This window comes from Geotrypetes seraphini, chromosome 2, assembly GCF_902459505.1.
Source record: "Geotrypetes seraphini chromosome 2, aGeoSer1.1, whole genome shotgun sequence".
In the NCBI taxonomy this organism is placed as follows: Eukaryota; Metazoa; Chordata; class Amphibia; order Gymnophiona; family Dermophiidae; genus Geotrypetes; species Geotrypetes seraphini.
The window spans coordinates 189412880-189430766 of NC_047085.1; the positions used below are offsets into that span (position 1 = coordinate 189412880).

At 47.5% G+C, this 17887-nt stretch overlaps 1 protein-coding gene across 3 annotated transcripts in view; it reads left to right on the forward strand.

The window, feature by feature from the left end:
- The window catches only part of MBOAT1 (membrane bound O-acyltransferase domain containing 1), a 178464-nt gene that overhangs the window by 16931 nt on the left and 143646 nt on the right, over window positions 1-17887 (forward strand). For all 3 annotated transcript variants that reach the window (XM_033934564.1, XM_033934565.1, XM_033934566.1), the window contains one exon: window positions 15206-15345. In XM_033934564.1, the coding sequence (XP_033790455.1) occupies window positions 15206-15345 (140 nt within the window). The remainder of the gene's footprint in view (window positions 1-15205; window positions 15346-17887) is intronic.

A 17887-nucleotide genomic window follows, 5' to 3' on the forward strand; every position in this document is an offset into this window, starting at 1 on the left:
CCTCACCGGTGCTGTTTGCGGTGCTTGGGCCCTCAGCACCCGACTGACTCTTGTTCCCGGTGTGCCACTTTTCAGAAAAGGGCTCTCAAATGCTGCCAGGCCCGCATGGCGGAACTTTTCGCCGTTGATTCCCCGGCCGGGAAGGCCTCGAGTTCGGCCTCGGCTTCGGCCCCGGCCTTGACCTCGGCCTCGGGCCCCTCGACTTCGCCACCTTCGGTCCCATCGAAGCCTGTTGCCTCGTCCAAGCCTGCCTCGGGTAAGTCTTCACTTCCCTCCTCAGCTCCGGGATCGACCAAGAAGCCATCCTCGGGCTCCTCGACGGCGGGAGGGTCTTCCTCCGCCCAGCCCAAGGTGTCCAAATCGATTGCCCCGAGGGAATACTCGAGACCGAGGTTGCCCTCCGAGGAGCATCGACCGGACTCGGTTCTGCCGACGAGGATGGGGATCCCGGCTTTCCAGGACTTGCTCCGGGATTTGATCGCCTCGGAGCTGTCCGGGGCCATTGAGCACCTGCAGCAGGCTTCGGCCTCGACTGCATCGGTCTCGGCTGCCCCGCAGTTGGCGACCTCGGTCTCGGGTACTGTGGCTTCGGGCCCCGAGGCTCGTACTACCTCGACCCCGGCTTTGCCCTCGGACCCGGCATCGGTGGTCCAGCCTGAGCGTAGCGTGCGGCCCCGTGACAGGATGCGCCGGGTGCGGAGGATCTCGTCCACTTCTTCCTCGAGGTCCTCGCGAGGCTCCTCGCCTTCGGGCAGGCCTTGGGCGAGGCGCCATCCGAGGAAGGCCAAGCGAGCTCGGGCCTCGCCTCGGAGGCGCGGTCGCTCGTCGCTGCTCGGGGGCGAGACCTTACAGGCCTCGGATCTCCGCCTGGATAACCCTAGTCTTTTTCGCTCCCCTGTCAGAGAGAGTTCCCGTGCCTCCTCGCCGGGGCGGAAGGGACGGGCCTCGATACCTCGTACCCCGGGGGGTTCCCCCAAGGGTTCCTACAGGCATGACCAGTCCCCGACCCCCTCGAGGTCCCGGGAGCGAGCCTCATGGGGATCGGGGTTGGGTAGAGAGCCGAGGTACTCCCGCGAGGCCTCCCCCTTCTGCTCGGCGGGGAGATCTCGGACCCCTTCTCCGCCTGCCAGACCTTCGTCATTCTCCAGGTTTGTGCAGGATATGGCGGGTGCTTTGGGCTTGGACTTGTTGGCAGGTTCCCATTACACCAAAGAGTTTTTGGAGGAGCAGGATCTTCCTACTCCCCCAAGGGAATCCCCTCGCCTTCCGCTGAATAAGGTCCTTCATCAGACCTTCCTCAGAAATTTGGAAGCCCCTCTTACGGTCACGGTGGTGCCGTCTAAGATGGAGTCGAAATACCGGACCATTCCTCCTAAGGGGTTCGAGAAGACACAACTCTCTCACCAATCGCTCCTGGTGGAGTCGGCGCTCAAGAGGACGCAACCTTCCAGGGTGTCTGCAGCAGTCCCGCCTGGGAGGGAAGGGCGGACCCTCGACAAATTTGGTCATCGCCTCTACGCTAACTCTCTGATGGCGACGAGGGTCCTAAATTACGCATTTGCATTTTCTTCATACTTGCGTAACATGGTGAAGGACCTCCCCATTTATCGGGACGTCATACCTGATTCCCATAGGGAAAGGTTCGTCACCTTTATGTCAAATCTCTCTCAACTGCGCCTGTACCTATTCCATGCTGTGTACGACGCCTTTGAACTCGCATCGAGGGTATCGGCCTGTGCGGTGGCTATGCGCCGGCTGGCGTGGCTCCGTACCCTCGAGATGGACCCCAACCTGCAGGAGCGTTTGGCGAATTTGCCCTGCGTGGGTTCTGAGTTGTTTGACGACTCCTTGGAGGCGGCGACCAAACGTCTGTCGGAGCAGGAGAGCTCTCTTGCCTCCCTGGTCCGCCCTAAACCTAGGGCCCCGCCGCAAAAACCTTTTCAGCAACCCTCAAGAAGATACCCGCAGAAATCTACGCCGGCCTTCTCGAGACCTCCGCCCCGACGCCCACCCCAACAGGGTAGGGGAGGTCAGTCCAAACCCCCAGCGCAGGTAGCGTCCAAGCCGGCGCCGTCCTTTTGACGGGATGTGCGGTTGGGGGCGGGCCCCCTCCGCAGTATCGCCGGACCTCCTCCCCATCGGGGGTCGACTCAGGTCCTTTTACGGGGCTTGGACCGAGATTACATCCGACGCATGGGTGCTCCGGACCATCTCCGAGGGCTATTCGCTCAACTTCTTAGCGCAGCCTCCAGACAGGCCACCCAGCGCTTGCCCGTCCAATCGGAGCCAGTTGGCCCTTCTCCTGGTCGAGGCCAGGGCCTTGTTGAGCCTACGGGCAGTGGAGCTTGTTCCTCTCGACCAGCGGGGTCGGGGTTTTTACTCCCGTTACTTTTTGGTCCCGAAAAAGACCGGGGATTTGCGCCCCATTTTGGACCTCCGGAAGCTCAACAAGTTCCTGGTCCGGGAGAAGTTCCGTATGTTATCGCTTCCGGTTTTGTACCCCCTGTTGGAGGAAGGGGATTGGATGTGCTCCCTGGATTTGAAGGAAGCATATACCCATGTTCCGGTGCATCCCGCTTTCCGCAAGTTCTTACGGTTCCAAGTGGGAGATTTGCACCTTCAGTATCGGGTCCTTCCCTTTGGTCTGGCGTCGTCCCCTCGGGTATTCACAAAGTGTATGGCGGTAGTCGCGGCGGCCCTGCTCTCTCGGGGGCTACAGGTTTTTCCCTACCTGGACGATTGGCTGATCAAGGCCCCGACCAAGGAGGGAGTTATCTTAGCGACCCAACAGACTATCACCTTACTTCAACATCTAGGGTTGCTTTTGCAAAACAGCCCACTATGTAAAACATAGATCTCTCTAGCCATGCCTCTTATTATGTCTCGCCTGGCTCGCAGACTGTAACAGCTCCTCACGGATATCATGCCTTCTAGGGGAAACCTTACTCCATTAATCAGTGGGTGCCATCATGAGATGGGCATGACCCTGATTGGTCAGAGCCACACTAACCCTTTGGCTTTTCTTAATACATCCTTAAACTACAGCTTCTCATAATATATCCTGCAGCCTCTCTTAATAATTCCTGCAGTTCCTTATCATGCTGCTTCAGAAAAAACCTACAGACCATGGTCTTGCCTGAATTCATTGACGTCCTCAGATACAGATCCATCCACGCACGGCACCAAACTTAACAGGTTACATATCTCCAGAGGAGGCTAAGGAAAAAAAATACTACCAGACACAAATGTGTAGTTATAACATTCAAGGCCTTAGGAGTTTTTTGGGATCCTACTAAATGGTAGAACAACATCCAAAATGTCTTACCCAATTACAAGTGACTGGCCATTTTATTTGGATTATGACATCATCAATTAAATCACTATTAAACACCAGGCAGCATTATGGGGTAAAGATCTAGAACAATTACTTACGTCTACTACTTACAGGGAATTTGTGAAACGCCTAAAAACATATCTGTTCCTAAAGTACTTAGGCAACTAACCTCATCCCACAATAACTGATCCCTAGAGCTGTTAATCACTAGTTTTTTACTTTGTTAAATCCACTCAATTTGTAGCATCTTTCAGTCAATGTTAACCGGCAGAAAAACTGTTATATTATTATTATTAAAAAAACCATACGTAGATTACAATTGCTTCACTAGGATCCATTTACAAATTGCATACTTATCCATGGACAAGCAGGCAGCATATTCTCACATGTGGGTGATGTCATCCAAGGAGCACCGGTATGGACACTTTAAAAGTGCATCGCTACTTTAAGAAATTTAGAAAGTGTGGGCTTAAAAAGGAATTGTCTATGATTGATTATGTATTGCTTATAAGATTATCCCCTTTTATTCAATTTATAAAATTTAAAAAAAAAAGAAGAAAGAAATTTAGAAAGTTTGCGATAGCCCGCACCGCTCATGTGCAAGTGCCTCTGTTTTGGATTATCTCCTTCATTTGTCTGACTCTGGCCTTAACTCCATTAGAGTCTACCTTAGTACAATTGCTCTTTTTCATCAACCAGTGGATGGAATCTCACACTATGCTTCTGGTGTTTTCCCGATTCATGAAAGGACTTTTCCTTAGCAACAGCAGCAGATGAATCCAGAGACCAATGGGATAGCACACATCTACCAACAGATGGAGATAGAGAAACTGATTAACAGGTGGTCCTATTGGCTGGCACACCTCCTGCATTTTCAGTATGCTCTATCTCCCTGCAGGTGATGGTTGCTATTCAACTAGCTCCTGGATTCTGGCTATGACTGGATAGTTATTTTCTCCTGTTGAAGTTTCTCTTCAGTGAGTCAGGGGTGTCTGGCTGAACGGTGCCGGCTTTAAGGATTACACCTGGGCCCCCCTCAGATCCCTGTCTCACCCTCCCTCCAATGATAGAGAGTCTGACTGGGTCTCAATTTTTCTTCTTTCCCTTCACTGTAAAAAAAAATAAAATAAAATAAAAAGAGACTATTGTGACTATTAAACATTTCTGCCCTCATAGTGCTGAGTAACTGGCATCTGCCGGCACTATCAGCAAAGTTGTGAGTATATGTTTTATTTGAACTTCTTTTCTGGTTTCTGGTTGTGATGGAGCTGCAGGTTCGGTGTGAGTCTACAGAAGGAATATGTTTTTTTATGAAACGCTATCTTTTGTAGAGTTGTGGAAATGGTGTAGCAACCGACAAGTAAATTTACATTTGTAGGAAGTTTATTCAGTAAAGGGCTTCGGGTGTATGGATAGAGCTCCATTGACGGAACTAGTTCCTTCCCGCGTGTTATAGGTGTGCGCTTATTTTCATACTCTGGCAGCAGCACCATTGCGGTAGTGGAATTTCTCCCCGAGGCGGACTCTGCTTGGCAGTTCCCACGGCCGGTTGGAGGTGAATATTTGGACGGCTCCGGGTGTGTTCTTCACATAGCCGGTTCCTGACTGAGCGCAAGATGCGCGTGCTTATTTTCCCAAGTTGAGAAGAACGAAGCAGCATTCATTTATTTCTCTCCAATGTTAATTTTAAGCATTTTATGCCATGACAATGGGAAAAATATTTTCATGGTTGGCTCCGGGTAGGTTTTTAAAGCTCATTTCAGCATGAAACAGACATGTGCTTGGGTCTCCGGCGTTAGCGGGAGCACCGCAGCGTTCACGGGGTTTATTTTGCAGCTGACTTAAGTCACTGTATCCCATGGCTTCCCTGTTTTCGGGGTTCTATGCGTCAGGAGTGTTTCAACAGCTTTGCCACTGTTGCGGTGATATACCTTGTGTGTGTGTTTCCCACTCTCTCTACTCAAAAAGACTTAACTACTTTAATTGGGACTGTACTGTTATGCCTCACGGTGCTTAAGAAAGAGATTCTGCCCTGTGCTCAGCTGCCCAATCTCGTTTTTTTGCCGTTATGGGTCAGCAGAAGGGAAATTGCTACACAGTGATGTCAGCGGCATGAGAGTACCCTGTGTTTCATACGGGTATCTTCTTGTCTCTCTCAGGGTCCCTGAAGGGTGAGTCTATGGAGGTTTAGAGGTTTTCTTATTCTTTGTGCCTCTGTGTGTCTGGTAGCACTAAAGCGCTGTGTGTGTGTCTGGTAGCACTAAAGCACTGTGTGTGGCTGGTAGCACTATAGAATTGATTCCTGAACGTAGTACGAATAGATTACGAATTGGGGATTCTCTAAGATCATAATGGCACTTCACATCTTTCTGTGGGCAGAACTCTTTTCTATTTCGGTGGTGCCAGGAACTGCAAGTTTCAAAGCTTCTCACACAGATTTCTCAGGTTGCCATCTTCTCATGGCACCTGCTAGACAGTCCCTCAAACTGGCAGGAAGAGCTGTGTGGCTCCTTCTAACCAGGAAAAGTTACCTATTCTTCCAAACCCACAGAGTAGCAAACGCTATGTGGCTGTTGGAATCATCCCTGAAGCTCTCTTTAGGGATGTGAGCTTTGTCTGATAAAAATTAGGGTTTAGATTGTTTCCCATGAGCGGTCAATGCAGCTTCTAGATTACGTCTAGTACGTCTTCACTTTAAAGGTAGTACGTTTTTGGCTAACATTGCATGGAGTTAGTACTGTTTTCAGAATTCTAACATACTCCATCTTATATCGCAAAGCTGGATTTTTTGTAGGAAAGTTCGTTTCTTCTTCCAGAATTTACAGCTCTTGTCCAGCCGTTCCCCGACTGTCTGCTCTTTAGTCTGAAGAGGTCTTCACTTCCTCTGGTAACTCTTTATGCTTTCTCGTGAAGGGGGAGACACTATGATGTCAAGTCAGGGGGCTTTGGGCATTTTTCAGGTTGCTTGCAACTTTGAATTCTCTCCTATTTCAGATTCTTTTTTGGAGTCACCATGTATTGAGCTTTCAAATGTTACGTTCGTGCGAGACCCCTTTTAAGTGTTACTGGTACTCGGGGCAGTAGTTTTAGTTCTTCTGGAACTAAGAGAAGTTATTCCATTTACTTCATAGTGCCTAAGATGGGGGAATTGGTCAGACAGGGGCTGGATCTCATTCTGATAAATTAGTTTCTCAGAGTTAGATATTTCTGGAGAAAAACTGTGAGAATATTTACAATTTCCCTTTGGACACCAAATTAGCACTATCTTCGCTTGGCTCTCATCGAGCAGCACTATCAGTTTTGGCAGATGCCATTTGGCCTAGCCATGGCTCCACAAACATTTTAGAAAATGAGGGCAGTAGTGGTGTTTTGGCGCAAACAGGAGATTTCTTTTATTCCAGGACAAGCAGGCAGCCTATTCTCACATATGGGTGACATCATCGACGGAGCCCCGATGCGGAAGCCTCGCAAGCAGACTTGCTTGTAGAAACTAGAAGTTTCAAGTCAGCTGCACCACGCATGCGTGAGTGCCTTCAAACCCAGCACAGGGTAGGTCTCCTCAGTTCTCAGTTTACCGCGGAGCCGAGAAGTCCGTTTTTGACTCTCTGCGTTTAACTTACTTACTTCATGCCTTCTCTCACCGCGGTTTGTGTTATTTTTTTTCACGAATCGCTGTACTTACTTTATTTATTTTATTTCTAGTTTTTTTTTTTTTTTTAATTATTTCTTCCGTTTGGCTGCCGGGGCAGGCCGCTCGGCTGCAGCCCAAGGGCTTCGACCTTGCAGCGGCTGTTTTTCCTTCTATGTCCTGGCCAGCTACAGGCTTCAAGAAGTGTAGCCAGTGCCAGCGTGCGATTTCTCTCACAGACCCACATAGCAGGTGCCTCAAGTGCCTTGGGCCACAATATCACCTGAAGTCATGCGAGCGCTTTGCTACTCTTCAACCTCGAGCCCTTAAACGTCGTCTACTTTCAGTGGAGAAGCTCTTCCAGATGGATTCGACCACTTCCTCGACACCGAAGCCAACCTCGGTCTCGCCTTCGACCGATGGCCCTCCTGCCTCCACTGCTTCGACCTCGAGCCTCATCAGACCTTCCTCGTTTGCAGCAGCTCTTTCTTCGACGACGTCTGCTGTATCTTCCCCTGTATCCTCAGGTCAGATAGCTCAGCAGACAGTTCCACCGGTGGTGTTTCTAAGACTTCTAAGTCAAATCACATTTCCACTGCCTTGGTGGAACCTCCAGCCAAGGCAGGTGGTCCGGTTTCAGACGCAGATCCATCCTTGCTGGCTTCTTTCCAGACCATGTTAGAGCAGCAATTTGTTCAGTTCCTCACCAAAATGGGACCGAAGCTAGCTACACTAATCCAGCCTGGGCATTCTGCAGACTCTCGCGAAGTCGAGCCTCTTCCTATGCCTCAGTCTGAGTCTACACACTATGCAGAGAGCAGAGTCTCTGCGAGTGTCTGGTCTGGCATCTAAGCACGTGAAGCAAGGAGCAGATTCTTTGCAAGTGCCTCGGCAGAAATCCTCACACTCCATACAAGGAGCAGAGTCTTTGGGAGTACATCGAGGTTCCTCCATCAAGCCTCTGGAGCTTTGATCCATAGCCTCCAGTCCTATCCATTCTTTGGTGGCATCGGCTGCTTCTCTCTCCGGGGCGAAGTCTCCTTGATTTTCGAGATCTGCTTCCAAGCACCATTCTCACCGACGATCGAGACCTTCATCGAGGCATCCTTCCAGGCATAGTTCTTCTTCTAAAGAGCATTCTTCTTCAACTAAGCCTCAATCTACACCTACTTCTACTAGACCACCGACTCCTCGATCGAGGTCTCCACTTCCACACCTCGAGGATGCAGCGGTTTCGATTGAATCGTCCAAGTCTCCCTATTCTTTTGATGCCTTTTTTCCAGCTGAAGCTTCATCTTCGACCCAGGCTGCCTCAATGACCTCGAGTCCTTCTCGAGGCAAGGCATTACCGGATCAGCTATCTTTCTCCTCTTTTCTTCGTCAGATGGCTGTTGACTTGGACCTTCAATTGGATGCTGGTTCCAAATACCCTAAGGAGTATCTTGAAGTCATACATCTTCCTCAACCTCCGGCAGAGTCACTTAAGCTTCCTCTTCACAAGCTTTTGTCTCAAACTTTTACCAGATGCCTGGAGACTCCTTATGCAATTCCAGCTGTTCCAGGCAAATTAGACTCCAGATATAAAACTCTCCATTGTAAAGGATTTGAGAATTCACAGTTATCTCACCAATCCCTACTTGTGGAGTCTTCCTTGAAAAGATCCCATCCTTCCAAGGTTTATGCTACCATTCCTCCTGGAAGAGAAGGGAAAACTATGGACAAATTTGGACGTCGCATCTATCAAAATGCCATGATTTCCTCTAAAGTCCTCAATTACAGTTTCCATTTTGTCACTTATTTTGAGTTCCTCATTGCAATTTTTCCTAAATTTCTTAGTTATTTAGATACTCAAAAGCACTTTGAATTTCAAGAAGTCATCGCTTCTCTATCACAACTCAGGTGACATCTACTTCAGTCTTCTTATGATGCCTTTGAGTTGTCTGCCCGGGCGGCTGCTTGTTCTGTAGCAATGCGTCGCCTTGCCTGGCATCGTACCATTGACATAGATCCTAATCTTCAGGACCGCTTGGCTAATATTCGATGAATCTAGTGAGTCAGCCACCAAAAAATTATCTGAGCATGAAAAATCCTTTGCTTCTATTGTCAGACCTAAGCCCAAGCCAGATCCTGCCAAGCCTGCACGCCCTCCTCCTTTTTACTAGAGGCATTTTGCTCCGAGGATGGCTCTTTATAATCGCCCTCCTCCCAAGAAACAGAATCAGAAGCAGCAGAAATCTCAATCTTCTGCACCTAAGGCTACACAGCCTTTTTGACTGTTTAAAGCAGAGCATAACCTCCACCGTTCTATCTCTCCCCTTTCTTCCCCTTATTGGAGGTCATCGTCTTCATTTTTTCCACCGATGGGAGACAATCACATCCGACCTCTGGGTGCTGTCCATCCATCATCAGGAAAGGATACTCTCTTCATTTCACTCAGGTTCCACCAGAGCTTCCTCCAAGAGAATATCCTTCCAGTCCATCCCACACCCCCCTTCTTCAGGAAGCTCAAGCTCTGCTTCTTCTCCATGCCATCGAACCAGTTCCCTTGGAACAGCAGAACAGGGGTTTTTATTCCTGTTACTTCCTTGTTCCGAAGAAGACGGGCGATCTGCGGCCCATTCTGGATATCAGGGCTCTCAACAAATTTTTAGTCAAAGAAAAATTTTGAATGTTGTCCCTGGCATCCCTTTATCCCCTTCTAGATCAGAGCGACTGGTTATGCTCTCTGGATCTCAAGGAGGCCTACACTCATATTCCCATTCATCTGGCCTCCCGTCAATATCTCAGATTTCGGGTGGTGAATCTGCATTATCAATACAGATTGCTGCCCTTTGGCCTGGCTTCCTCTTCCAGAGTGTTCACCAAGTGCCTGGTAGTGTTAGCAGAAGCTCTACAGAACCATGGTCTTCAGGTATTTCCCTACCTAGACGACTGGCTCATCAAAGATTCCACATCTCAAGGGGTTATTGTAGTGATCCAACGGACTTCGTGGTTCCTACAAAGTTTGGGATTCGAAATCAACTTTCACAAATCCCAACTTCAGCTCTCTTAGAATCTACAATTCATCGGAGCTGTTCTGGATACTATCCAACTCAGAGCATTCCTTCCGCAACAACATCTGGAAGCTCTCCTTCAACACTGTCATGCAGTGTCTTCCTGCTCTTCCATCTCAGCAAGACATATGATGGTACTCCTAGGTCACATGGCCTCCACAGTACACGTGACTCCTTTTGCCAGACTTCACCTCAGAATTCCTCAGTGGATCCTGGCATCTCAGTGGACGCAGGTTTGTGACCCACTTTCTCGACACATTGCAGTCACTCTTTCATTGAGACAGTCTCTCCGCTGGTGGATGCTCTCTTCCAATCTCTCCAGAGGCTTGCTGTTTCAAACGCCCCCTCATCAGAAGGTCCTCACAACAGATTCCTCGACTTACACTAGGGGCGCTCATCTCGATGGTCTCAGTACTGAAGGCCACTGGACCAGTACGGATCATCAGTGTCACATCAATCTGTTGGAACTCAGAGCGATTTTCAAGGCTCTCAAAGCTTTTCAACATCTTCTTCAAGATCAGGTAGTCCTCATTTGGACGGACAACCAAGTCGCCATGTACTATGTCAACAAACAGGGAAGGACAGGATCTGCCTCCCTTTGTCAAGAAGCTCTGAAGGTTTGAGACTGGGCAATCCGCCACAACACCTTCCTCAAAGTGGCTACATCCAAGGGGCGAAAAATTGCTTGGCCGACAACTTGAGTCATCTTCTGCAACTTCACGAATGGACACTCCATTCCTCGCCTCTTCCTCACATCTTTTCACAGTGGGGAACGCCTCAGATAGATCTCTTTGCAGCTCCCAACAACCACAAACTGCCTCAATTCTGCTCCAGAATCTATTCTCCTTATCGCCTCGAGGCAGATGCTTTTCTTCTGGAATGGATGAAGCTCTTCCTGTATGCATTCCCTCTCATTCTCAAGACTCTTCTCAAGTTAAAGAATGATTCTGATTGCTCCTCGGTGGCCGAGACAACCTTGGTACTCCCTTCTACTTCAACTTAGCAGCAGGGAGCTATACTTTCTACTAGTTTTTCCATCTCTGCTTACACAGAGTCAAGGATCTCTACTTCATTCCAACCTGCAGTCTCTACACCTGACAGCTTGGTACCTCTCAATATAACTCCTCTTCAGTTTTCTTAATCTGTAAGAGACATTTTAGAGGCTTCCAGGAAACCTACTACTAAACAATACTATCACCAAAAATGGACTAGATTTTCTACGTGATGTTTTTCTCACGATAATGAGCCTCAATATTCCTCCTTGTCTTCTGTTTTAGACTACCTTTTGCACTTATCCACCTCTGGCCTCAAGTCTACATCGATCCGAGTCCATCATAGTGCAATTGCTGCTTTCCATCAGCCTATTGAAGGAAAACCCCTTTCTGCTCATCCGCTGGTTTCCAGATTCATGAAAGGACTTTTCAATGTCAAACCTCTTCTCAAACCGCCTCCATTCGTTTGGGACCTCAATGTTGTTCTTGTTCAATTGATGAAGCCTCCATTTGAATCAATGTCTGCGGCTCATCTGAAGTATCTCACTTGGAAAGTGGTGTTTCTCATTGCCCTCACTTCTGCTCAAAGAGTCAGTGAGCTGCAAGCTTTAGTTGCTGATCCACCTTTCACTGTGTTCCATCATGACAAGGTGGTTCTCCGTACTCATCCTAAATTCCTACCTAAAGTGGTTTTGGAATTTCATCTCAACCAATCCATTTTCTTCCAGTGTTCTTTCCAAAGCCTCATTCTTATCCTGGAGAATCAGCTCTTCATACTTTGGACTGTAAACATGCTTTGGCCTTCTATTTGGAACTCACCAAACCACACAGAACTGCTCCTCAACTTTTTGTCTCCTTCGATCCAAATAAGTTGGGACATCCTATCTCTAAGCGTTCCAACTCCAACTGGATGGCTGCTTCTATCTCCTTCTGCTATGTCCAGGCTGGATTACCCCTACAGAGTAGAGCCACAGCCCATAAGGTCAGAGCAATGGCAGCTTCAGTAGCTTTCCTCAGATCTATACCTATTGAGGAAATTTGCAAGGCTGCTTCTTGGTCCTCGGTTCATACTTTCACTTCTCACTATTGTCTGGATGTTTTCTCCAGACGGGATGGCCATTTTGGCCAGACAGTATTACAAAATTTATTCTCCTAAATTGCCAACACTCCCACCATCCCATTCTGGTTATCTTGGAGGTCACCCATATGTGAGAATAGGCTGCCTGCTTGTCCTGGGATAAAGCACAGTTACTTACCATAACAGGTGTTATCCAGGGACAGCAGGCAGATATTCTCACAACCCACCCACCTCCTCTGGTTGACTTCTCTGCTAGTTATCTGAACTGAGGAGACGCGCCCTGTGCTTGGCGGGAAGGCACTTCTAGTTTCTACAAGCAAGTCTGCTTGCAAGGCTTCCGCATTAGGGCTTCGTCAATGACGCCGCCCATATACGAAAATAGCTGCCTGCTGTCCCTGGATAACACTTGTTACGGTAAGTAACTATACTTTATTTGAACTTCTTTTCTTCAATTCTTTGGATGTGAATCTTTAAATTTCCAAAGAGCTCTTTTTTCCTGTACTAATTATTGGAATATCGGGGGATGTTGTTCACGAAAGAGAGGAATGTGTTTCTTCCCAGAGACTGGGGCGACAGGTTACAGTCTCAGGTTTGTCTTCTTCAGTCACCAAAAACAAGAGTATGGAATTCTGTACAGGTTCTAGGATCTATGGTGATGACTCGACTGGGAACTTCGGCTTGCTTTCACGTGAGAACACTACAGCAGTCGCTTTTGTTCCAGTGGTTCCTAATATCTCAAGGCTCCAATTGTAGTATCTAGTATTCTCCTCAAGCATCGCTCAATATAATTTGGTGGCTCAGCGAGATTAATCTTTTCAAAGGCATACCTCGGTCTTTGCTGGACTGGCTCATAATCACCAAACATTCCAGGCTGTTGGGTTGGGGGGCTCAATGCCTTCAGTGCTCAGCGCAAGGAGTCTGGTATTAAGAGGAGACTCAGTACTCGTTCATTCTTCCGGAATGACGATAAAGGTCTTTTAGGACAGTGTTATGACGGTGGTATTTCTCTACAGCCAGGAAAGTACGTGATGTACTCAGTTGGCGAGTAAAGTAATAGTTCTACTTCAAAGGGTGGAATCTCATCTTCCTCTTCTGTCAGCGTATCAGTGTACAGGACAGATTCAGGGATCTCAAAGTCCCTCCTTGAGGGCTGCAATCCAGATGGGTTTTCAGGATTTCCCCAATGAATATGCATTGAAAGCAGTGCATGCACATAGATTTCTTGCATATTCATTGGGAAAATCCCGAAAATCCTACTGGATTGCGGCTCTCAAGGAGGGATTTTGAGACCTCTGCTTTAGATAGACTTTCTCACTACAAAATCTGAGCAGGGACCGTCTAATGTATGTTAAAATGTACAGCGTATGCCTTTCAGCGCTTTAGAAATAATAAACAGAAGTAGTAAAATCTTCTACATCTGTGCCTACCTGCCTGCCAGCCACTAGCCCTGCCTGCTCTGTGCCCTGTCCCAGCCTACCACTAGACCACCAGAGGGGGGACAGGGTGCAGAGCTGGGCTAGGAGTGTGGGGTTGGGTACAGAGCATGGCAGAATGTGTTGTTTGTTTTTTTTTTTTGTTTTCCTCCCCAAAATCTAGGGTGTGTCTTATGGTCAGGTGCGTTTTATGGAGTGAAAAATATGGTACTTACCCTAACAGGTGTTATCCAGGGACACAACCCACCCACCTCCCCTGGTTGGCTTTTTAGCTGGCTTTCTGAACTGAGGAGCCGCGCGCCTACATTGGGCGGGAAGGCATGTGTAATGTGGGTTATTGCGAACTTTCTGGCGAAGCACTTTTAAAGTTTCCGTACTAGGACTCCGGGGATGATGTCACTCACATGTGAGAAAATCTGCCTGCTGTCCTTGGATAACACCTGTTACGGTTAATAACTGCTTTCAGCAATATTCTGTTGGTTCTATTCAAGTCACATGGTTTCTGATTCATCGTACTTCATTAGTAATTTTCCTTAGCAACAATAATGACTTAAATTATCACTTGTTTACTTCAGACTAGTTGGATTGTTTCTTTTGTTTTGGCGTGTTCGTGGACCTGCACATTTAAAAATCGGCTTCCTTTGCTTTCACTTTTTCTTCTGCAAATTAGAAAAAAAATGTTTGCAATGTTCTGAATGTTCTATATAGTTTTTGTCAAGTGCTGTCCTGTGCAGGAACCGAACCCTTTTTTTCCTTTAGGATCCATTGTTCATTTTCAGTGGTTTTGAGGAAGCACATGTATGGCTGGAGTCGAACATCCATTTTCCTATAGACATGTTTCATTATTCGCAAATTCATGGTTCACAGAGATGGGAACTATACTGCTACAAATAGTGAGAACGTACTGTATTAAAGTACATATTCAGAATTTTTCGTTGTTATGCTCTCGCAGTTATATGCACATCTTTACATTTGTTTGTGTTTGCTTATTAATTCAAGCTAGCAGTGAATTCCTGGTAGGACATATAATTTATGTTTTCATAGTATATGCCTTCCAAGTTTGGAGGAAATGAATCACATGGGGAACATCTTCTAGGTTCAGGCTTCAACCCAAACAACATATTCTGGTCCTATTGGTCATTTCCTCAGCTCAATTTTATTATCCTAGGACAAGCAGGCTGCATATTCTCACATGTGGGTGATGTCATTCATAGAGCTTGGTACAGACATGTACTGTCACTTTTTAAGACTGAAAAGTCTCGAGTCTGCCTGTACTGCACATGCACTGGTGCCTTCCCGCTCGATATCGGCTTGTGGGACCATCAGTTCTCAGTTTCCATAGAGCTGAGAAGCTTTGTTTTTTGGAGTTTCTCCAAGAGCGTCAAACTTTGTGATTTTTCTGCCTTCCTTTTGCTTATTTTTATTGTTCTTTCATTATTTCCATTTTCTTACTTTACTTTCCCTCTGGTTTAAAAATATTAATTTTTGACCAGATTTTATTTTTGAGCCTTCGGGCACGTCATAAATTACATACATATATACTAAAATGAAATATATTTTTTTAAATTGTAAATGCGTTGTGGAAAGTGTGCTGCACCTTAACTGTGTACTCTGTATAATACAGTGAAGATATTATGGTATATAAATGCTTAGCATTAGGAGCTAAATATTTCTTATGTTTTTCTAGGTCAATTTTGTAGCCTGCCAGCTGTTCGCACTGGTTGCTGCTGTTTGGTTTCGTATTTTCATGAGCCCCAGTAAAACCACTCCACGCCATGCATGTGTCATCCTTTTTGGTGTCTATTTTGTGGTCTTTTGTTTTGGGTGGTAAGTATCAAGCTTAAACTCAAAGCATTAAATTTTTTTTTTTTTTTTAAATAGGCATTTTCTTCCCTTCTAATATACTTCAGTAAAATACATAAAATTTTTTTCCTTTGATTTTCTATACCTGTCCTCACCAACTTGACGCTACCGAAATGAAATAATTTCCATGCTGCCCGAGGACTGGAAGAGACAGTCTGTTCTAATTGCAGACACTTGAGTACTACTGTAGTGTTATCTCCACTATCCTTCCCTGAACCTGAGCACAGCCTCTCTAGCATGCTTCTTTGCTCCTGCTGGTACTAGGGGGAAGTTTCTAAAAATTTAACGGTAAAATCCGATGGTCTGCTACCGATGTTGCTGTTGGAACGATTTAAAAAAGGCGAGTCATTCTCAAAAGACCCTGCATGCAAGTGAGGTTTGCAGATGTTCATGTAGGCTTGCTAAATTTACATGAGATGAGTTGCTGGTGGTAGCGATCAGCATATGTGCAGATTACACCCGCATATTAAAAAAAGAAAAATCAAAGATTGACAGGAGAGATGCCCACTCTCTTCCGCCATGCTCGCACAACCTCCGGACACCCACCTCTGGTAGCGAGAGAGACGCCCACTCTTTCCAGTCACATCGCACAATCCCCCAACATTACTACTCCCCCCCTGCAATGGGAGAGATGCCCACTCCCTCCTGCCACGTCGCACAATCCCCAAGCACTACTACTACCCCTCTTCCCTACGCAGCAGGAGAGATACCCACTCCCTCCCGACGACCCCTCTGCCCCTCCCTACCTTATTGATAAAGTCCAGCTGGAGGGATTCCATCCCACTCTGGCTGGCAGGCCTGCCTCTTACAAAATGGCGGGCCTGCCATTCCCTTTGCATCCTGTGATGCGCCAGGGAGGGGCCTAAGGCTCTGATTGGCCCAGGTGTTTAAGGCCCCTCCTAGGAAAGACCTTAAGTGCCTGGACTAATCAGAGCCTTAGGTCCCTCCCCTGTGCATTCCATGATGCACCGGGAAGGGGAAGGCCTGCCGTTTTGTAAGAGGCAGGCCTGCCAGCCGGAGCGGGTAGGCATCCTTCTGGCTGGACTTCATGAATAAGATATGGAGGGGTAAGGGTTGTCGGCATGGGGGGAGCATCTCTCGCGGGTTAGGGGGTGGGGTAGTAGTGTCGGTGGATTGTGCAGTGGGAGGGAGTGGGCATCTCTCCTGCTGTGGGGTCAGGGGTTGGGTAGTAGTGTCGGGGGATTGTGCAACACAGTGGGAGAGTAGGCATCTCTTCCACTGCAGGGTTGGGGTGGATGGGTAGTAGTGTCTGAGGACTGTGCGACTCGGCGGGAGATATAGGATAGGATATCCAATTTAGATCCCAACATCCAAGACCGCATGGCTAACATTCCATGTCTAGGGGAAAAGCTCTTCGGGGACATAATAGAAGAGGCCACCCAAAAGATAACTAGGCATGAGCAGTTGATGTCCACTTTATCCAGATCAAAATTTGCTAAATCACTACCTATCAATTGCTGTTATACTGCTAAGAGGCCTTCTTACTATTCCAGGCGTCGGTATGTTCCCCCTTCCACCTCATCTAGAGCAGTGTTTTTCAACCTTTTTATACCTATGGACCGGCAGAAATAAAAGAATTATTCTGTGGACCGGCATCGGACTGTGGACCAACGGTTGAAGAACACTGGTCTAAGTCGTGGGCCAGACCCCGCCCATCTCTACCCAATCTCCACCCCAGACCCCGCCCCCATAATAGTACTAATTGTAACACTATTTTTTCCATTCATTTTTCACAGATACACAATATAATCTTTTTAACAACACATAATGGTTAACCACAAAATTAAACTACACAAAGCACACTGACAGCAGATGTAAATTCTCAAAATTGACATAATTCAATCACTAAATTCAAAACGAAAATCATTCCCCTCTACCTTTTGTTGTCTCCCTCCCTCCATGCTATGCCTTACCTTTTGGCCTGCTCCCGCCTGACCATTTTATGCCCCCCCGGTGTTATCTTCAGGCCGGCTCCCTCTTCCTCACTGATGCAGTGCACATAGATGTGGGCAGCAGCTCCTTGCGCGTCCCGTGCATCATCTGGAAGCCTTCCCTCTGACATTGCAGTGTCAGAGAGAAGGCTTCCAGTTTAGGCGCAGCACGTGCGTAGGAGCCACTGCCTGTGGCTTTGTGCACTGAATCAGTGAGGAAGAGGGAGCTGGCTTGAAGATAACGCCGCATTGATCGCACCATGGATCGGCAGTTGAAGAACAAAGTTTTGGGCATGATGCGTGTGCTGGCCCTGTGGCGGCAGGAAATTTCTGTGGACCATCACCGGTCCACGGACCGGTGGTTGAAGAACACTGATCTAGAGCATCTCCTCAATGATGCCCCAGACAGCAAAGGACTCAAAAGTTTCAGCCAAAAAAGCCAACAGTCTTTTTGACTGTCTCATTCAATTCAGCATCTCCCCAGTAGTCACCATCCCAATCCTCAGACTCTACCCATAGCAGGCCATCTCACCTACTTTTACCAATGTGGAATC